Here is a 23488-nt window from a genome sequence, read left to right on the forward strand (position 1 = left end):
CGTTTATTTTTTTTTGAAAATCACTTGTCTCCAAAAAAGCACCCTTTATATGTGTGCGTGCGTGTTCGGAGCGCTAAAGTCGGCCGAAAGTATGCAAATATTGTTTGTTTATTTATTTAACGCAGAGCCCATCATCGGAGCGAATATATTTGCAACAATTTCATGCCACTATTCAGACATACATACAAAACTACACATATTCATACATACTTGTATATCCATACATACAAACATACATGCAATCATACGTGTTGCTCTGCTTCATTTATGCATTACTGCAAATATAATACATATTGTTGTTGTTTTTGTTATCTTTCGTATTATTTTTGTAAACACTCATCTGCTATTGTATTTGCTCTCCCACCCGCACAGAGCGATTACCATGACCACGCACACCAGCAGTTCACCACCGCTTCCGCTGCCGCCAACAACGATGCTGCTGCCGCCGCCGCCGCCACCTGCCATTGCCAATTACCCGGATTTGGCGCAAATCTGCATACAAAATCCACGCAAGATGCGAAATTCAAAATTTTATTAGCAATTACGCTGTGCTGCGTTTTCATGGTGAGTAAATCAATCACAAAGCAGACGAACCACGCACGCACACACACGCGCTTCACACGCCAACTACAGCATAAATCCTCCGCGCGTGTGTGTGTGTGCGTGCTTATGTTTAATGCAAAAAGTGTTTAGCGCATCCAGCGAGTGTTGTGTTACGGCGGCACGTGCCAGCCCAGCGGCGAGCGCAACACTTATTTTCACCTTTGTGCTGGCGGCGCGCATGGCGTATGAGTAACGCGCGTCGCCTAATGTGGCGTGTGAAATTCCCACAACCGGTCGGTCGCTGGCTCGCACTTAATTAATCAAACACCAGCATTGCTGCGCATGTGTGTGTGTGTACATATATACATGTGAGCTCACACCATGTCGTGTGCTTGTCGCGCGCAAATCAACAAATTCGCCGACACTTTCCCTTGCTGCCTGCCTGCCTGCCGTACACTCGCTGGTGTGCGCTGCCGCTATTGCCTTTGGCGTTGCATTTCCATTTCAATTATGTATTGTGTTTGCGCAGATTGTTGAATTCCTTGGCGGCTATATGGCCGGAAGTTTGGCTATCATGACGGATGCCGCCCACTTGGCGTCCGATTGCATTAGTTTTGTCATCGGTTTAGTGGCAATTTGGTTGGGCGGACGACCGCCCGATGACCGTATGTCCTTCGGCTATAAACGGATGGGTAAGTTTGTTGCATGGCAACAGTATTTACTATTTTTACAGCTACACTAAAGAGACATTTTTATAAAATCGAAATAAATTTAGATGACTAAATAGCTTGGTAGTGGAAAAATAAAACTAAATTGGCTGCGTTTAATACAAAATTATTTAAATTTAATTAACAATTTCATCAAAAAAATTATTATAAAACATTATTTTAATCATAACACCTAGTTCTAAGCGGCTCTTTAAGTTAAATTATGTAAAGATTGTCTTAGTAATAATCCATACCAAATACCATACAAGAACTTTATTCCAATCGTTTAGTTTATATGATAGCTATATACTGTAGTGGTCCGAGATGGGCGTTTCCGACAATGTCTTAGAATTGTGTGCTTTACTTCGAGATATATCCTCAAATAAAAAAAAAAGTTTTGCTTACAAGAACTTGGCTCTGATCGGTCAGTTTTTATGGTAAGTACGTGTAATCTACGGCTACAATAATCCGATCTTAACAGTTTCTTGGAAGATTGTATCATTGTATTAACCAATGATCCATCCCAAATTTCATGAAGACACCTTTTAAAATGAAAGGTAAAGGATTTGCGTTTAAACGGTCAGTTTGTAAGGTATCTATATGCTACAGTAGTCCCATGTCGGCGGTTCCGACGAATATGCAGTTTTGCAGTTACAGTCGAGGGACTAGTTCGCGTATATACAGACTACCTGTCCGTCAACATGGTCAAATGGACTCAGCTCGCTGATCATTTTTATATATACCATATGTACGTGTACAAGTACAGGTCGGCGCTTGCCCTTTGGGACCTCAAACTTTGGAAATGACCAGCTTATACGCCCCACCCTACAGATTTTCGTCGAGTTTATTACAAAGCTCTTAGAGGCACGTAGCTTTGCTATATTTTATAGCTTTTTTCATTTCTTTATGCTTTGTCTTGAAGTTTTCACGTAGACCCTTATGTCCTACCGTACCTGCACGTCTAATTTTCTGGCTCCTCGCTCCACCCTGTCTGATTCTTTTAGCATCTCTTCTCCATGCGATCTCTTCGTTTTTTTTTTGTTTTTTGTTTCATACTTGTAATTTTATCTGATACAATAGCCAAGTGGTCCACCATCATATCATTGCAATCGCTGGATATTGACGGTCGGGAGCCTGCTTGTTTACTTCCCAAAACCGTCGGCACTGAGCTTTTTACACCCTGCCCCGTAACTTTGTATTTTTCTAGTGTGTTCGAAATGTTTTATTTTACCGGGATCCTATCCGCAGCACTTTATACCTACTGAGAGGAGTTTCGTTTAGCCGCTCCTAACCTGGAAACAGACACTGTAGAATAACACGCTCACACTGAGTCGAACGCTTCCGGGATTTTACTGATTTGATACTCTTTTATGGGCATAGTTTCAACTTGAAGATAACTACAGCCAACTTACCAAAAATCACCATTGAGCGCTTTTATGCCAACGTGTCTAATTGCCGTTACTGAGTTGAACTAAAACCAGAGTGGAAAATGTCACTGTTGAGAAATTCACAATTTTTAGTACATTTGCAAATTTTATTACAGAATAATTTTTGAAACTCAAATTTTTGCTTAGTGCTTTGTTTGGCAATTCGAAACTCGAGGTTCTTTGAGACAGTTCAAAAAGAAGTTATTATAATTTTAAAACAATTTTTCCTTTATTATAATTTTTGCGAATATTAAGAAATAAACACTTATAAATTTATTTATGTTGTCCAAAATTTTCAAAATTTTTTCGAATGAATTTTTTGTATTACATATATATATATATATATATTTAATAACTTATATGCTCTAATTAGTGTCCTTTAATTGCTTATTATTATTTTAACTAACACATAACGAATTTTTCTCTGCTGTATATTTATTAGAGGTGATGGGCGCCATTGTATCGATATTAGGTATTTGGATACTAACCGCAACACTAATTATTATGGCCATGGAACGTTTATACTCCAATGACTTCGATTTGAAAGCCGACACTATGATGGTTATATCGGGCATTGGCATTTTAATTAACATTGTGTAAGTAGATTAAATTTGGAATAAAACATTTAATTAAAATTTAGTTAGTTTTAATGTAAGTAAGCACAGTATCAGGTAGGATTGGCAAAGCATTATCACATAATTGTAAGAATCAAAGGTGCAAAACTTTATTATACACATTTTAGTCCATTGCACATTAATTATTTAATGAAATTATGAATGGATTACATTATAAAGGAAAAAGGATAATAATTATAAAGGAAAAAGGATAAGAAATCATTAAAGTATCCCACAACATGTGTATTTATTTCTATCACTGAGAATATAGAAACTCTCCCCTTTGAAAATATTTCGTGTTACCAATATCATACCTCAGGAAAAAGTATCAACAGTGGTCAGGTCCGTAGCCAGCTTTTCATTTCGGGGGGGGCTGAAGTAAAAACATATATAAACTTTGAATTTTCTGTTTATTAAAAAAAACAATATAAATTCATATACATATTACTTAAATTATTTGGTAGTTGTAACTTAAATAAGTAATATTTTTCTTTTCTTCTTGTTTGCCATATCATTAATTACTTCATTCTTGATCTATTTATATCCCAGTGCACTGCAATAACAGCAAGTGCACTCAGCCGCTCATTGCCCATCACAACCTGCGTGGTTTAAAGTTTTTATTCTTTTTTATGGTTGAAGAAGTTCTTTCAAAGGAAGCGGTCCCTCACTGGAAGAGAGTTGGTAAAATTGTAAGCAGGTACTGAATATTTTAGAAATACACGTTTGCATCGCAATGTTGTGCAGTAATTTTCAACACTTCTATGGTTGGAATCTATTGTTGATAAGCTGGCACACCACAATCGATACTCTGATTTTAATGCTGTCATTGATATATTTTGCTCCTCGAAGTAAATAGTTATAGTTTAGACATTTTTTAATTCTTCGGCATTATCAATTGCAGCAAAACCTGGGAGTAGAATGTGAAATGACGAGAGTATATCCTCATTCACTAATAACGTTCTGTCATGTTTTGAATCAGAGCATCAACGCATGGAATAAATATTGTAACTCTGAAGTGGCTTTTCAGGGGTTGTGCAAGGTGGATTAGCACGGTAGTTTGACGCGACGTCACTCTAGGCACTACAAGATCTTGTGTCAACAAAGATCTTTAGACATTTTGTGATGCTGTTTGGAAAATATCGTTGAAAAAAACCATCCGCTGTTTCTCTCTTTTCTGTGCAGAGTTCTTATTAATTCTTTGGCTCGGTTCATTGCTGATACAAAATCCACATAGATTTATTCTTGGAGTTGCACAGACAGTGGGCAGCGTTAAGCTGAACAATTGCTCACAGACGAGATAGACTAAGCAAAAAATCGCTTTTCTCTAATCGCTGCTAAGAAGGCTGATGCTTTAGAACGAAATGGACCATGTCTTACTCGAAATTATTTCCACACTTGGTACAATGAATTTGAAAGCTCCACAAAAGCTTATATTGCTTTCATGCCTTTCTATAAAACCTTGTTTCACAAAGGCGAACACGTAGTCTTTTTTTGCTTTCTGGTGCGTGCTTCTGTATAACGTCCTGGAAAGTTGTGTTTGCATTTGAATGGTTTCTAAATAATTTTTCTATTTCATTGACAATACCAAGGCAGTTCCGTATTGAAGGAAATGACATAGTAATTAGAAAAGCGCAAGGTTCAATCGGTGACTACAGCGCAATGAACAGGTATCGTGCTTTTGGATACAAGCTTGTCTTATCCTGGTTTGCACTTCACTTAAATGCCCTCTGACATTTTTTGCTGCTCCGTCATATCCCTGTCCAACCAACTTCGCCATATCAAGAGATCTGTACAACGCTTAAGTATGACTTTTGATAAGTTTTCAGTCACCGCCTAGTGTAGTTGCGTACGACTGTTATAGGTTTGAGCTGAGTTGTGTATAAGAGTTTCAAAAGATTCTTAATTTGGGGGGGTGGGGGGTTGGGGAGGGGCTTCAGCCCTCTAGCCCCCCCCCTGGCTACGTGCCTGACAGTGGTCATATTGTGGTCATTAAAACATCGACATTTAGATCTCAGAGCTTTTTGATATGAATTTTTAAGGCACAAGTATTTACCATCTGATCAAATTTGAATCAGACTGACCAAAAAATCTACATATAAAATAATTGATGCATTTAATAGATAGTAAAGACGTCTCGCCTTCAAAATACATATGCTAGTTTTGAGCCAATACACTTGTTATAAGCCTCTTTAATCATCTTGATTTTTGATAGACTTTAATGTGGTGGTTTAGCTTTCGTACCCTTCAAAGTAATCCCCCTTGTCCTCAAAACACGTGAACTAAGGTTTTTTTTTCAAACTTCGAAAAATTTGTTAAAGTTAATTTCCAAAATAGCCTTCAATAGGCGTAGCGTTTCACATTTTATATCTTCAATTGACTCAAGATGGTTTCACCGCAGGGCTGCTTGAGTTTTCTGAATAGCCAAAAGTCGAATTAAGAGTAATAGAATACACATACATATATAAATGGTCAGGATGACGAGAAAAGTTGAAATCCGGGTGACTGTCTATCTGTTCGCCCTTCTGTGCAAGCTGTAGCTTGAGTAAGACGCAGCTGTGGCCAAAAAATTACACGTGAAGCCCTCTTCTATTAAGTTTCATGAACATATGTCCTAAATCAACAAAGCAAATAATCAATAAATCAACAACCAAATTTCATAAGCGCCTATGATAGGAACTCCTACAGTTTGAAAATTGATGATAACACTGCTCACCCCCCATATAAGGGTACAGTTCAAAACTAATAAAAGCACAATAATAAATAACAACATACAAGGACTGTCGCAAAAGAAACAGGACTGTTAAAAAAACAACAAAAAAATAATATTTTTCAAAAGTTATATTTTTTTATTCAAAGTAGTTTCCTTGTGCTTCGATACACCATTTAGCCTGGTCAATTAGCATTTCAAATGAGTGTTTAAGGTCATTTTTCGGAATGCTCTTAAGAATATCGGTCGTCGCCTTTTGGATAGCTAAAATGTCCTGAAACCACGGCGCATTATCGTGCAACAGGCGCCAGGACGCTGCCTAACGGTATTGTGGCCGAGCATGACGAATGCGTGACAAAAGACGCTTCATAACACCAAGATAAAACACAGCATTAATCGTTTGGCCAGGTGGGGCGAACTCTCGGTGTACAATACCCTCGGAATCGTAAAAACAAATCAGCATTGTCTTTATATGCATTTTACGACCGATGACCAAAAGCGGCTGTCACTTTTTGATCGACAACATCGATTGTAGTTAACCAATTGTCTTACAGTTTTTACTAAATGTCAACAAGGGATCAAAATTTTTATTTCATATACCCATCACTAGGTGGCGCCAGCAGAAACAGTTATATTTAAAAAGTTCTGTTTCTTTAGCGATTAAATTTTGCCTTCGAGATGGTATGATACGGCACTATGAAAGTCTGTGTGAAACGTAGACGACGGCTGTGGCATTCTCCACTTTTTGATGAAATTTCATATCTCGGGACCAGACTAGCCGATTTCGACTAAACTTAGTACGTCGCATTCCTTTAATATTCTTATATCACAGGGTGAAAATGGGAGAAATCGGACTAGAACCACGCCTACTTCCTATATAACACAATATTTAATTTCCTTAAATACCACTTTGTGACCAAATATTTCCCAAATCCAATCAAAACTGTTCAAGCCCTTGGGTACCGAATATGTGGACCCATCATGTGGTTCACTTTTAAACGAAATATCAATCAATATGTGAGATCTACAATAGAAATTCAGGAAGAATCCTTTCCTGACTATGGCGATTCTGTGTAACAGCCCCATATAGATTTTCCAACTCCCAAAAGAAATTGCTTATATTCCGATCTTCTAGTAGACGTTTTGTATTTCCCTGGCTTTGATTCTCTCAAGTTGGATGCGGAGCGCACCAAACCTCAATAATCCAAGAACAAGGTCAGCGTTGTCACTAATAATAGTTTGATGACATCTTGGTAGTCGGGAATCATTGTTTCACAGGCGTTACCGCGACGATGTTTTTCGAAAAAAATAGGGGCTTTTGAACCCAAGTATCTTTTCAAAAGGACACTAAAGCTCACTAACTTTCAAATGATTTTGTTTATAGTTGAATGTGTTTTGTTTTTAATTTTTAATATTTTTGATAAATAACATCTCATGAACTTATTTCTAAATAAAAAAAATTTATACCGCAAAAAGTATCGCTATAAAGGGTTGTCAAATATGCACAACACTTGAAAATTTTTAACGGTAAGGTTTGCGTTGCCACTATATATACATATTTGAGGCAGCTCTATTCGGAAAATTTAATTTTATTTCTAGTTCAAAATATTTATATTCCATAAATTAGGGTTACCATCTAACCAAGTCCACCAAACTGCAAATTTTCAGCAATTAAAACAAAATTGATTTGTTTATAAGCTTTTCTCCTACAATTTTATGAATATTTACGAAATCATTGATGCTTTAATATGAATTGATAATACGAGTAGCAAAGATAAAAATATTTAGTAATTCACTGACTTTTATTTCAAAATAATGCAATTCGCTCTCATATTACCGACAATGGCAGTAAAAAGCATATTGCACTGCATTGATATTTAAAAAACTAAAATTAAATATATATACATATATGTATGTACATACATATATACTTATTTATATGTATATGAGTGCATTTTATTAAAACTTAATTGCCAATTCAGCTGCAATTCATTTGCATACATATTTTATGCGTGCGTTTTTACTCACCTAGCTATCATAAGGGTACATACATACATACATATTTATGTACACATAGACACCCATAGCCACACATTACTCGTAGAGTTGGTATATATATGTATATTATTGCTGATATAAAATTCTTATTGTCTGCTGTGCACTTTTTTATTGAATTCAAATTTGTTTCACATATGTCTTTCAGCATGGTTTTCATACTCCACGGCTCAGCGCTAACGCATGGAGCTGCTCATGGTCACAGCCATGCACACGCCCATGCGCACTCACATTCGCACAGCCATTCAGCGGCGGCCGACAATGCCTTGGTGCAAGTTAATGGTTCAAATGGCGGTGGTGGCAATGAATTCAAAAAATGGTGAGTAAAAAATATGCTAACCAGTTATTTAAATGAACTCACTTGTATAAAAAATTATATTTATGTACGTAGTATGTACGTTAGTTATATACAGTTATAATCCTGATTTAAAATTGCTAGAGAAATCCAAAGTAGATTAAAATTTTCACTACAAAAACTTGCAGGATTTCTAGAAGCTATTGATTATAGTAACTGAATCAATCATAATATATTGAAACACCGATTAATTTTTAAATTGAATTTAGTAAATGTTATACTATATATCTAAGGATTATAGTTTCATAAGGTTTCAAAAGTACGTAAAAGAATTGAGAGTGATAATAATAATAATACTTTGCTTAAATGCTTAAATAAGGCCCTAACGCCGATGACTGAACAATATTATAATAGATTTTCTACTACTCGTTTATTATAATATTCGAGGAGCTATAAGACTATATTAGGAACTTGTGTGATCTTTTGGTTACCCGTTCAGTTGATTTCGCGCGAGTTTTAGTTTATAATCTTGAAACATGGTTCTAGTTTAAGAATTGAAACGTTTTGTTGCAATTGAAAGTTGTACCTTGCTAATTTACCTTGCTAATAATATTCCCAACATCGAATTTGTAAAGACTTCCCTCTATATGGGCACCCAGCCGGAGTTGTTTTAAAACATATAACAAAACAAATGTAAAATTCGGCTCCATCGAAGCTATCGGAGGGCATTCCTTTTGGCATCTATATGCTATTGTGGTTCGTTCACAGATGGCATCAACTTTACATCAACAATGGCGTTCGCCTTGGACAGGAACAGGTGGTAATCACTTGGCACTATGACCGGACTATATGGTGGATGCGATAAAACCTCCCACCCGAGCTCCCGTAGCTTCTGACGAGTCATCAACCAAGTGTGTGTACTGCATCGTTCTGATGGCATTCCACAAATATTTAGATATCAAAAAACGTGTCCATATCAGTTCGTTTGAAAAGTCTTCTACCCACCATAGTAGAACACAAATTTTTTGACAAAATTCATTTTATTTATATTGTACAACATAGTTCTCTCAAGGATGGTACATTGATTATAAAGACTATCCAACTATCGATACTATTTTTTGTAGTACGATTGTCCTTTGCTTCACTTCTTCGCTTGATTCGACGAAAACTTCTTCCCAGCGAGCTTTTTTTTAAATATGAGAACAGAATATAGTCGCCGGGGGACAGATCTAGAGAGTACGATGGATACAGAAGCAATTCGAAGCTCAAATTAATGGATGTTTGCCTTCGTTTTCACTGAAAACCTGGCTGGCGTTCACCGTCGTCATCACGTATAAACTTAGCATACCAGTCTTTGATGATTGATTTTCCTGAAGTCCGGAAACTTGTCATCAAGTCAAGCATTTCCTTTTAAAAAGCAATATTTTATCAGCATGCGAAAATCCATTTTTCACAATTACAAAAATAGTTAGCCCATTGCGCTCGCATTGACCTACAACAACAATAACGTTGTACAGATATGATCCCTTTGATTAAAGACTAAGTTTTGGACGAACAATATTGAAAATTACATCACCAAGTTCTTGTATATTTGATTTGCATTTGATTTTATACTAAAGGCCTTTGATGAAGACGTCTAGTGAAGAGAATTAATGTCCACTAACCTATAGGTAGAACTTACCAAATGGGCCCTACTAGTCAGAACTCTCCAACATTCATAACCTCTTACTCACATAGTAAAATGAATAAGCAGAATAGTAATATCAACTATACCCTGTCCACTAAATATGAGGTGAGGGTGCACTGTCTTACCTTACCAAGCCTTATGAACCTAGCGCATATTATACTGATATTAATCATTCTTTAACTACCTTCCAAAACACTACCGATATACATACGGCCAACATGACTGTACTATAGGAACCTGGACCTGAATAAGATCCACTAACGCTACAGTAATGCTATTCAAATGGCAACATCCCGTTGAACCAAGCATCCCTAAGCTTATGATTGGTTATCATCTACTTAATACTGTAGTACTGATTAGACATCACATGTTTTATTGTTCTATATCAAGGGTAAACTAATTAGTCAATAATTCATAAGGAAAATTATTGCCAGATTTCGAGCTGTCTCTATCGGACCCGACAAAAGTTCGAAAACGAGTGCATCTTATATATGAGGGATACCCCTTATATTTCGGAATTACAGAACAAATAAATGTTAATCATTCAAAACCGTTTTATTTTTTCTCAAAATATTTCCAATCGCATGCGTTTGAACCGATTGTCGAAGCATTTTTATCAATCTGATTAAGGTCTCTCCCAACTAAGCGTTCTGAACGTATCGACCGCCTTTCAGCTGTCAAAAAACGTCGACCTGTTAGTTCATTTTTTTCTTACGGGATTAAAAAAAAGTTATTCGTTGCCAAGTCAGGATCTTACGGTTGATGACTAATCAAATTGGTGTTTTTAGTATTGTTTCAGTTGATATTTGAGAGCTCCCACCGTCGTGGTGAAGAGTGATCCGTCTTCATCTGTTGGTTGCCGTAATTTCTTGAAAGACAACTGGCAAACAACTGGCTGTAGAAGGTTATACGGTTGCGATATGTTCAGTTATTCTAATAAAGCAAAAACAAGCAACAATTTGCTTGGGGTGCTTCATGCGCGAAGAAGTTTTGTTGGATTTGGCTCACCTTGAAACACCCATACATTCAACTGATTTATCACCTATCACTATGTCACACACGAGTTCTAAAACACCATTTTCCTATATTTTAACACTTCTCTACACCAATAGATACGAGCCTTTTTTGAGTGACAAGTTGTGTGAAATCCCACCTGTAACTATTTTTAATTCAAATCATACGCAGTTCTTGAGTTTATTCACTTTTAAAGTTGTAAAAAATAATCACGCGAAAGCGCTCGTCTTTTCGTTCCAGTAGTGTCCGTATCTTCTATATATGTAACGGGTGATTTTTTTGAGGTTAGGATTTTCATGCATTAGTATTTGACAGATCACGTGGGATTTCAGACATGGTGTCAAAGAGAAAGATGCTCAGTATGCTTTGACATTTCATCATGAATAGACTTACTAACGAGCAACGCTTGCAAATCATTGAATTTTATTACCAAAATCAGTGTTCGGTTCGAAATGTGTTTCGCGCGCGTGTTTTGTTCAGCGATGAGGCTCATTTCTGGTTGAATGGCTACGTAAATAAGCAAAATTGCCGCATTTGGGGTGAAGAGCAACCAGAAGCCGTTCAAGAACTGCCCATGCATCCCGAAAAATGCACTGTTTGGTGTGGTTTGTACGCTGGTGGAATCATTGGACCGTATTTTTTCAAAGATGCTGTTGGACGCAACGTTACGGTGAATGGCGATCGCTATCGTTCGATGCTAACAAACTTTTTGTTGCCAAAAATGGAAGAACTGAACTTGGTTGACATGTGGTTTCAACAAGATGGCGCTACATGCCACACAGCTCGCGATTCTATGGCCATTTTGAGGGAAAACTTCGGACAACAATTCATCTCAAGAAATGGACCCGTAAGTTGGCCACCAAGATCATGCGATTTAACGCCTTTAGACTATTTTTTGTGGGGCTACGTCAAGTCTAAAGTCTACAGAAATAAGCCAGCAACTATTCCAGCTTTGGAAGACAACATTTCCGAAGAAATTCGGGCTATTCCGGCCGAAATGCTCGAAAAAGTTGCCCAAAATTGGACTTTCCGAATGGACCACCTAAGACGCAGCCGCGGAAATTATCTTCAAAAAGTAAATGTCATGAACCAATCTAACGTTTCAAATAAAGAACCGATGAGATTTTGCAAATTTTATGCGTTTTTTTTTTAAAAAAGTTATCAAGCTCTTAAAAAATCACCCTATATAACATTAAAATATTCATACTTTACGACAAAGTTGTGAGTTACGACACTAGGATTACTAAAATCTCAAAATATAAAAGGCAACCTGCTATACAAGAAGACTCTAAAAACGATAGTTTACATAGCTTTTCCATTCTCGAATTTGAAAACGAAAAATGTGAAAGCCACAACTTAATCGCAAAGTTGGGTTATAAAGGGTGATTTTTTAAGAGCTTGATAACTTTAAAAAAAAAAAAACGCATAAAATTTGCAAAATCTCATCGGTTCTTTATTTGAAACGTTAGATTGGTTCATGACATTTACTTTTTGAAGATAATTTCATTTAAATGTTGACCGCGGCTGCGTCTTAGGTGGTCCATTCGGAAAGTCCAATTTTGGGCAACTTTTTCGAGCATTTCGGCCGGAATAGCCCGAATTTCTTCCGAAATGTTGTCTTCCAAAGCTGGAATAGTTGCTGGCTTATTTCTGTAGACTTTAGACTTGACGTAGCCCCACAAAAAATAGTCTAAAGGCGTTAAATCGCATGATCTTGGTGGCCAACTTACGGGTCCATTTCTTGAGATGAATTGTTGTCCGAAGTTTTCCCTCAAAATGGCCATAGAATCGCGAGCTGTGTGGCATGTAGCGCCATCTTGTTGAAACCACATGTCAACCAAGTTCAGTTCTTCCATTTTTGGCAACAAAAAGTTTGTTAGCATCGAACGATAGCGATCGCCATTCACCGTAACGTTGCGTCCAACAGCATCTTTGAAAAAATACGGTCCAATGATTCCACCAGCGTACAAACCACACCAAACAGTGCATTTTTCGGGATGCATGGGCAGTTCTTGAACGGCTTCTGGTTGCTCTTCACCCCAAATGCGGCAATTTTGCTTATTTACGTAGCCATTCAACCAGAAATGAGCCTCATCGCTGAACAAAATTTGTCGATAAAAAAGCGGATTTTCTGCCAACTGATTTTGGTAATAAAATTCAATGATTTGCAAGCGTTGCTCGTTAGTAAGTCTATTCATGATGAAATGTCAAAGCATACTGAGCATCTTTCTCTTTGACACCATGTCTGAAATCCCACGTGATCTGTCAAATACTAATGCATGAAAAATCCTAACCTCAAAAAAATCACCCGTTATATACGAGATTTTGCTTGAACTTAACTTTACTTCTCTATCTTAATGTTCCCATTACCTTATGTATGACAGACCAGTTTATTCATTTGGCGCAATCTCTAATACCTAGCAAACCATTTTTGTTTCATTATGCCAGTCTATTTGATTTATGCTAGTCTTGTGTTCAACTCGGTGCTTAGCAGAGAACAAATTCTATTTGATGTCATTATTTTTCATTTATACCAGTTGTATATTCGTTTAACCACTTGCCAAAAGTTACCAATCAAAAGCAGCTCATCTCTGATTAACTAATCTAATTTATTATAGTATCACCTAGTTCACTTTACTATATACGAGCGTTGCCGTATGGAAAAAACTTCTGTTCTATACCAATCATTTGCACTTATACCAGTTTTTTGTTCGATCCATTACTCATAGAGTTGTTATGAACTGAAAACGGTTCTTATAAAGGGTTTCCCTATAAAAGTGATATGGTTAAAAAAAGCACATGAATTTTTAAGGAAATTGTTTTATTAAGTGTTAAGTACAATCGGCACAATTAAGTTTTGAATGAAACATCATTCAGATTGTCTTTACGACTTCTTTTGCTTACCAGCTTCATTTCGAAAGTAGTACGGACCGATGATTCACCCAGGCCAAAAACTACACAAAACTGTCACCTTTGTTTATGAAAGTGAGCCTCATCCGAAAAGTTGATTTTCATAAAAAAAATTCGTTATCATTTTAAGTGCTTTCAAGCAAATTCACGACGTTTACAATGGCTTCAGCTCTTGAGTGAGAACAATTGTATATGGATGCACGCCCAAATCTTTTCTTACAATCCGACTGTGGTTTGAGACAATCCCAGTTCTTGATGTCAGTCTTGACATCGACAAATTGCGGTCTTCAGCAACACTTGCCTGATTATAGATCATGACATTTTAAAAATGATCGCAAGGACACTTAGGAATGATATCATCCTTTTTAAAAAACCCGGTATATTAACTATTTGTGACATTAAGCCAATTTCACAGTTAAACTGAAAGCTCAGCAGGTGATTTCTTCTGATAAACTAATAACTGTAACTATATTAAGCATACTACCGCTGAATTCAAGCACATATGTGTAGTAAATTTGCAGCAACTTAAATTTGTATGCCACGCAGCCTCTCATTTCGCCATTTTTTCGACTTTTTTCAGCTTTAATTTTTGATTTTCGCACGCGTGTTTTCCGTTTTTCGTTTTTCGATTTCTTGTTATTTGCAAATTCCCATTAATACTTGTAGGCGCTTGTGTGCTTGCGCTTGTATGTAAATGAAGTTAATCCAAGCGGATTCGCGTGCATAATTCATATTGACTTGTGCATATTTTCGTTTACAAAAGTGCTTAAAATTGATTTCGCCAGCGCTTTTTATGAATTTCAAATGTGTGCGCACGCGTTTGTGTGCGTTTGTATGTATTTTTTGCGCCGCGCTGATGCATTTTCCCTACATGCATAAATGATAATTTTCCCCCATTTTTTGCTGGCAATTATTAATTTTTTCCCCATTTGACACAGTCGCACTCGACATTTGTGTCAATAAGCAACACATTTCAATTTACCGCCAGCGATTTACCAACTTAATTCGCAAGCGGTTTTTTCGCGCTGCAAATACACGTGTGAATGTGTATGTGTGTGTGTGCCAGCGGATTTTTCCCTTTTAATTATAGTTGCAATTATTTTCAACATGATTTTTGCAGGTTATGTTTTTGTCTCGCATTTTCGCGCTCATCTATTTTATTTTCATTTTTTTCAACATTCTCGGCGTTTTTCTGCAATAACTTTTAATTTACTTATTTATTTATTCGCTTTGAATATATTTAAATTTTTTCGCATTTCGCCCACCCACAGTGACAGCGCCGAGAACCTAAATCTGCGCGCCGCCATGATACACGTCATTGGCGATCTGGTGCAGAGCATTGGCGTCTTTCTCGCATCAATTTTGATACTAATTTATGTGAGTCAATTTAGCTTTGATTTTGCCGCTTAAACTGTCTAATTAATTTGTGTGTTTATTCACGTTCCTCCGGCAGCCCAGCGCGAAGTTTGCGGATCCGTTGTGCACGCTGCTATTCTCCGTTATAGTTTTCATGACCACGGTGCGTTTGTTTCGGGAATCGGTTGGCATTCTGCTGGATGCTGTGCCGTCGTCGATCTCACTGCGTAGTTTGGCGTTGGATTTGGCCGATATTGAAGGCGTTAAGTGAGTGTTTCTTGGTGCTACTAAACACGAGACTGACAAATATGTATTCAATGCACCCTTCTCTATGCTCTTTTTTCTATTCCTCTACAGATCCGTACATCATTTGAATGTCTGGAGTCACACGAATAACCACAGCGTCATGATGGTGCACTTAGTCATTGGTGAGTATGTCTTTGCATCAGCATTCATATTTAAGATTAAAAAGCAGGAATTTAGTGAGAAACTGAATTTTTCGAAACATCGGGTAAATTGAATGAAAAATTTAAGAAAAATGATGCGGTAACATACTGCTTATACGAGTATAGATTATCATTCCATCTTCTTCTTAACTGATATGAATCGTGCCGAGCCGAATTTCTTTGTTTTTCAAATTCACTCTATTTCTTCCGAGAATTCGCTTTTGCTACAAACAAAAAATTTCCAATCGTTCAAGATATTGTTGAAGATGTTTGACATACACAGGATAAGCAATTGGCCAGTGGAATATCCTAAAACATATTTTTAAAGCTTGGAAGTTTATCATATATTAGGTTGACAAAAATCTCCTTTCCGCCTTTTTGTTTTTTGAATTTCACAGCTGTCTATGTATAAAGCGTTACAGCGTCATATCTGGCAATACTAAACATCGTTTGAAAGGTCTTGACATAACCTACAAAAAGATGCTATGCATGATTAATTTGGAGTTTACTGATTTAAAGTCATCCGTCGTTAAAAGCAAATCCGCCAGAGGAACGTTCCGTGAGATTAGTGTTATTTGGTTGGATGTTACTCTATCACTCCGAACTGCGGAGGAATGGTTTCGCCCGGCGGAAGATCAGTGGCGCCGAATACCGATCAAATCATGGAAAACATCGAGTTAGACCGGCATCTGGCATCTCGGGACATCGCCCAGATGATGGGAATTAGTCACCAGACCATTTTAAACCATCTGCAGAAGGCTGGATACACAAAAAAGCTTGATGTTTGGGTGTCGCATGATTTGACGCAAAAAAACCCTCTGGACCGAATCAACGCCTGTGATATGCTGCTGAAACGGAAGGAACTCGACCCATTTTTGAAGCGGATGGAGACTGGCGACGAAAAATTTATTACATACGACAATATCGAACGAAAACGGTCGTGGGCGAAGGCCTGTAAATCGTCTCAAACAGTGGCCCAGTCGGGATTGACAGCCAGAAAGGTTTTGCTGTGTGTTTGGTGGGATTGGAAGGGAATCATGCACTATGAGCTGCTCCCATATGGACAGACGCTTAATTCTACTATCTACTGCAAACAACGGGACCGCTTGAAGCAGGCGATGGACCAGAAGTATCCAGAATTGGCCAACAGAAAGAGAGTAGTCTTCCGCCAGGGCAACGCCAGATAGCACACTTCGTTAAGGTCAGAAGGTACGGGAGTACGAATGAGAGGTTATATGACATCCACCACGTAGCCCGGACATATCGCCAAGTGATTCCCACCTGTTCCTGTCCACGGCGAACGCCCTAGTTCATGTAAAGTTGAACTCAAGAGAAGCTTGTGAAAAGTGGCTATCCGAGTTCTTCGCAAATAAGGAGGGGGCTTCTAGGAGAGGGGTATTGTGAAGTTGCGGTCTAGATGGAAACAGATTATTGCACGAAACAGCGCATATTTGAACTAAATCCGATTACTGTAACACTTTTTATAGAGGATTGAATATAGAGCAAAAAGGCGGAAGGGAGATTTTTGACAACCTAATATATCTTTTCCAAGTATAGACCTTAAGCCATAGTACTAACGTTGCAAACTGACAGAAAACACGTTAGTATTACCGTCACGAAGGTCCCCGAATTATTACGGTTTGTATTTAAAGTCTACAGCACAGAGGCCACAGAGTCTGTTGAAATTCACGTCAAACGCAGGCATCCTAAACGATGGCTACTCCTCATGGACCGAGTAACTGAACGCCATCTGGTATCGCAAAGGACCACAACTGGTCTATGCATGGCTCATTGGTCTACCAGACTAACCTAATCTAACCTATAGCACAGATTACTGCAAGCCTAAAAGGCGACTTTGATCAAGTTTTTTGTGCCACTGTAAAAGAGCTATCTAATAGAGCTAATTAGTTGGACTGATCCAAACTTGTCAATAATTAGCCAGAGTTTAGTTTTCTACACCTCAACAGTAGATGCTTGAAGGCCTTTAATCAAATTTCTATCTTCAGAAACATACATATAAGCAAAGTTAGTACACTCCGAGCTTTTATGCTGTTTTCTAGGGTCTACCGCAAATAAAAAATTTTTGGATATTTTCTTAGGCGAAAATTTGTAAACACAACTCACTGAGTTCGAAGCTCGCTTTCGTGCTTTAACTACAGTCACATTACTAAAGTATTGAAATAGCGCTGAGTGCATTTATTGAATCTTGAACGTTAAATGAGAACAATAAGTATTACGGAAGCTTCGCCTCGTTACATTTTATTAAATAACTTGACTGAAAGGTACTTTGATTCATGACCATATGAAAGAAAGTAAGTCGCGGTCTTAGACTATAATATTCTCTGTTCTTGAGATTGTTCTTCGCGAGTAGAGCGCTCAAACCATTCCATATGGTCACCATGCTATCTTAACCCACCTACACTTCTAGAAATTCTTGGTGATGCCTTCTTAACCAAATATTGATTAGATTCTGGTTGAGCGTTTAAAATTTCTATAGAATCGTTTTTGTTTGGTTCGCTTTGGAATAAAAACGATCGGAAGTGAACTCTGTTTAAATTCCTCGCAAACCAAGGTCTTCTGTGACTAATTATTCAGCATCTATTATTAGTTTCTTCGAACTTCAGCAATTTCTTAATAATCCTGGAATGCAATTAGAATTCCAATCCAAGCGTCACGTGCTGCTATTAATTTTGCGCTAAATCTTTTAATTGAATTCTGAAAAAGTAAATAACCGTATTTGCTAATGACTAATATTAAATTTCCGATTTGTGCATTCACAGATTTTCTCTCGGACAGCAACACGGTGCTGCAGCGCGCCACACAAGTAGCCTGTGGCAGCAAATATGACATCAAACATTGCACCATACAAATCGAACGCTCCACGAGCACATAAAACCACTTGCACTTAGACAAATAAGCCAGCACATGCTTGTGTGTAGCTAAGAAAGAGAAAGAAATAAATGAAATTAAAAGTTGTAATAAAATCATTAACTTTATGATTTTTATCGTCAAAGACTGAACCGACGGATTAAACGATCACACGACGCCTTGCCAGACCAGGCCGATGAATGCGTGATGAAAGTGTGAAATTTCAGCTTCACTGGAGAATGCAGTGGGAGAAAGAGATGGAAGAGAAGGTAATATGTACCATATATATTTATATATATGTACATATATATGTGTTGGTGCTCACGTACGTGCGCTTAAGAACGGTTGGAGGGGGACGTGGAGGCGGCTGTGCCACACTTGCGATGCATTCGAGCTGCAGTAATTCTATCACAGACAATTGACGTTGTCATTAAATGCTCTTCGCTAATTGATCGTTAAATTTATTACTTCTATGAGAGGGCGCGCGGTATGCGAGTGCGTGGTTATATGGCTGTTGCTCATATCGCTCTTCATATATGGAAGAATTTATGTATTTCACGCGTGTGCTTCATAAAATGAATACAAAACATACACGTATGAGCACATATACACACACATATATACAAACAACAGCAATTCACAATTATTTATGGCCATTACTGACTATTACTAAGCGTAAAACACCAAAGTTCACCGCTATAAAAAAACGAAAAAAATGGAAAAAACTAGAAATAATAAAATAAAATTCAAACAAATCCAAAAGGTGCGAAAATAAATTGTAGCTATCGTAAATATATAAGGGCATATACAGAAAATAAACAGTCTGCTGTTTGCTTGTTTTATCACGCTCAATGTGATAATGAAAATCCTCGCGGTTAAACAGCAATTACAGCGCTGCAATATTCATAGGTAAACAAAATTGCAAATAAAAGAGTATTAGAAAAAATATATATTTTAAAATAAGCAACAGTTAATTAGTATATGTATGTAGCCTTAGTATTTAAGCGCGTTTATTAATGTTATATAGTTATATTTGCGTCATAGTCACTATGTAAGCTGTTGTTGCAACACAGAAATTAATTAAAATTGTCGTATTTATTTAGCGAAACTAATAAAAATAATATATTAAATGTCAAAAGTATGAAATTTAAATGAAATCCCGAAATGGTTGCTCTCAATTATTTTTCATATTATTTAGTTGTATTAATATATAATATTACTGAAATAATCACAACCCCGAAACTCAACCTAACCGAAGACATATTTGATTGAAGGAAATAAATATATTATCGGCACACTCACAATAGTGAGAGAACGGAATTTTGATTCGTCGAAAGACTGTCATCTGTACAGCATTCATAAAAATTGTTTGCAAATATTTTTATTATTTCGGAACAATCAGCGTAGCCGCATTGCCGTTTTGAGTTTGCTGAATAGCCAAAAGTCACATGGAATCAAATCAGGCGAATACGGAGCCTGTTGACGATATGAGTCGAGTTTTGGGCTAAAGTGAAGAATTAATGATGTATGACATCAAGTATCATCGTGCTGAAGGAAGCATCGAAACTCGACGCGTTTAAACAACATTTTTGAATATGATTTGAGCTGAGAGAAATTATAATGCAACACTATCAGGGAAGTCTCTTATTATCAAACGACGATTTTCAAGCACCAAATGTTTGATTTTTTGGCGTGGACCGTCTTTAACGAGTTTTCGGCCCGCTTTAAACTCATTATATTACCCATAAAAGTCTTTGTATGCGCAATACTTTGATCACCAACATTTTCAACGTGTCCGCAAACAAAATTATTTGCTTTCAATTGTTAAGATGGGAGGGACACCATTTCCACCTTGGTCGGGTCGGAGGCCAACATAAATTCTCTGCCGTATTCTGGCCGCAATACGGATCGACACTGCCCTGAGTTTTTAATTCTACCTGCCTTAAGTTTAAACCACAGCCACCACGAATCTCCCATTGGTATCAGATTTATGTAGGTCTTTAATATCTGTTCATTTCCAGCAATATATCGAGGCAAGCCAAATAACCGCCATAGTGCAAATTCTACTCCCTGCTCGTTGGGGGTATATTATGAACAGTCCTACCGACATAGAAAACAAAACTTTACCTGTCTCCCTTATGCCCCGGCAAGTTTGAATAATAATTTCACCTTACCTTTTTCATCACATTAGTATATTCAATGGCGACCATATTTATTTTGCGAGTAGTTTGTACCTAAGTATCCTGATTGCCGTGTAGAACGAAGCAAGCATTGGATAACTTTAATTGAATGTTTATAGCTGTAGTATGGGAGAACTAGGCAATTGTACCTCAACTTTTAGATCATTCATGGCAATACATTACTGACAGGGTCCGGCACTCGAAGTGTAACCAACTTCACACCGTTCGCGCAGCTGTCGCACTGGAATCAGCTGTTTATAAATTTGCTGAATGACAGTTCGGAGTATTGTTCACAAGTGTACAAAAGCGTTTTGCCAAAAGTGAACGCAAAAAAAGTGATCAGCGATGGAATTCAAACGTAATAGTGTGATTGCTTTATATTTAGCTGGAAAATCACAGCCAGCAATTGTTCGTGAGCTCAAACACCTTAATGTGAATAAAGTTTTTGTTTATCGCTGGAGGTGGTCATCAAAAGACTACAACGTCACGTGAGATGGTTCGGAAAGTGAAAAAGCGACTTGAGTGAAATCCACTACGAAGTGCCAATCAAATGGCTAAAGAACTGAAAATATCGGACCGCAGCATCGGACGCATATTGAAAAATGATCTCAAGGTCAAGCCTTACAAGTTCCAAAAGGCCCATGATGAAGCAGTTGCTTCGCTTAGCCGAAAGTGGTCAAACTCCGAACATTGTGTTTTCTGACGAAAAATTTTTTCAAATTAAGCAATTCGTAAATTCTCAAAACGATAGGGTTCACTTGACCGACCGTTCATACGAGAATCTAAGTCATCGGTTGGCCACCAGGAGGTAGCACCCGCCGCAAATAATGGATTGGGCCGCTGTCACCGCAGATGAGTGCCCTCCAATTGTTTTTATCGAGCCTGGCGCCAAGTAAATGAAAGTGTTCAGGAGGCTGCTTTGAAGCCATGGGCAAACCATACACGTTTCAACAAGACTCAGCATCGTCTCACAAAGCGCGACAGAACCAAAAATGGCTGAAAAACAACGTTCCGAACTTCATTACGGCCACACAATGGCTCTTGAATTCACCAGATGCGAATCCAATAGATTATTCTCTCCAAGCCATTTTGGAGAGCAAAGTCCGAAGTAAAAAATACACAAGTCTCGAGATGCTGAAGAAGTCATTATCCGTGAGTGGGCCAAAATACCGGCAAGTCATATTCGGGCAGCTTGCGATTCGTTTTTTGACTGTCTCAAGACCATAGTTAAGGTAAAGGGTGGTCATATCGAGCAAAGGTGAGTTGATCCTGAATTTGTGATTATTTTCACACATTTGTACTTTAAAATAAATAAAAATAATTTCAACCTCGTGATTTCTATGTTACGTTATGAACATGGATAAACTCCAGATTAAAATTCAAGGAAGTCCTTAGAAGATTCCGAATACATATTTTTTTTAATATTGTCGTTTTTCAAATGCAAAGTAAAAGTTAAAATCTTCTCCTGACGGTAGTTTTACGGTAGAAGATTCAACAGAACTCATCTGTCAGTCCTTTTGTAAATGGAACGCTGTCAGCGAAGTCTCAGCTCTAATTATGATAAAACTAAAATATGTCAGCCCGTATCATAAATGAGAATTCCAAGACTTTCTCTCTCCCATGGAGTGATATAAATTTGGAGTAGTTTAGGTTTGGCGGATTAAATTTCTGCACTCCGGATTTCGATGCTTACTCCTACTCTAAGAAAGAATCTTTTATATTGAACTTTTCGAAACGATTTTTTGAAATGATATAACGGGCAAGTAGAGTTTTTTTTATAGATCAAAATATTCGGCCTACTGAGTGTACCTTCGCAACACCATCATCCATCTTGGCACCCGGCATTCAATATTCGACCTAGTAGCGCACGTCCAGCGCGCAGTGAAGAAAATATATAAGTAATAGCTGAGAGTTATCAATAACTCGGACTGACGTATGGAACGACTTCGCGTATTTTACGTCAAGATCTTAAATTGAAAACATCCAAATTCTGCTTGTGCAAGAACTTAAGACGTTCAACCTTCACAAACAACATCGTTTTGCTCTATGGGCTCTTGAAAATTTCCAAAAAGATCCGACGTTTTCGAGCCATATTTTGTTCTGCGATGAGGCCAATTTCTGGATTTCTAAATGGGTACGTGAACAAGCAAAACTGCCGCATTTAGAACGTAGAGCTTCTTTAGAAAGTAGAGAACCTTGAACTGGATGACATTTTATATGTATACTTACATACTTGTATATAAAGATGGACATATATTTGGCTATAGTGAAATGAAGCGGCGAGAAATGGCTGCGCTGCCACATTAATTAAAATAGTAAAAACTATTAATCATATTGGCGAACAAAGCACTCAAAAAAGAATTGGCACAACATCAAAGAAAGCAAGGAGACATAAACGAGCATTGAATCTAGGTACATATACTTATATATAAAGGTATGTACATATATAAGCCCAAAAAGGAAAGCAAGACCAAATATAAGCAGCGAAATGCCAAAGCACACTCAAAATTGGCAAAATGCATTTGTATTCGCTTTCCGTATATATTTTTATATAACTGTACATATATTTATATACTACCGTAAATATTGTATGTTGCATGCGCTTTTCAAGTGCAACGCGCCATAATTACACTCGTGCGCGCAGTTGAGCGCCGCAGCTTCGCACTTGAAGAGATCGGC

At 37.5% G+C, this 23488-nt stretch overlaps 1 protein-coding gene across 2 annotated transcripts in view; it reads left to right on the top strand.

Annotated features, from left to right (window-relative positions):
• LOC105233354 (zinc transporter 2) overlaps positions 1 to 19560 on the top strand; it is a 35368-nt gene extending 15808 nt beyond the window's left edge. For both annotated transcript variants that reach the window (XM_049451721.1, XM_049451722.1), the window contains exons 3-10: positions 373 to 564; positions 1073 to 1235; positions 3120 to 3273; positions 8202 to 8372; positions 15231 to 15336; positions 15413 to 15582; positions 15673 to 15743; positions 18542 to 19560. In XM_049451721.1, coding sequence (XP_049307678.1) covers positions 373 to 564; positions 1073 to 1235; positions 3120 to 3273; positions 8202 to 8372; positions 15231 to 15336; positions 15413 to 15582; positions 15673 to 15743; positions 18542 to 18654 — 1140 coding nt within the window. In that variant the 3' untranslated portion in view covers positions 18655 to 19560. The remainder of the gene's footprint in view (positions 1 to 372; positions 565 to 1072; positions 1236 to 3119; positions 3274 to 8201; positions 8373 to 15230; positions 15337 to 15412; positions 15583 to 15672; positions 15744 to 18541) is intronic.
• The last annotated feature ends 3928 nt before the right edge of the window (positions 19561 to 23488 follow it).

The sequence above is a fragment of the Bactrocera dorsalis genome, chromosome 3 (genome assembly GCF_023373825.1).
Source record: "Bactrocera dorsalis isolate Fly_Bdor chromosome 3, ASM2337382v1, whole genome shotgun sequence".
NCBI lineage: Eukaryota > Metazoa > Arthropoda > Insecta > Diptera > Tephritidae > Bactrocera > Bactrocera dorsalis.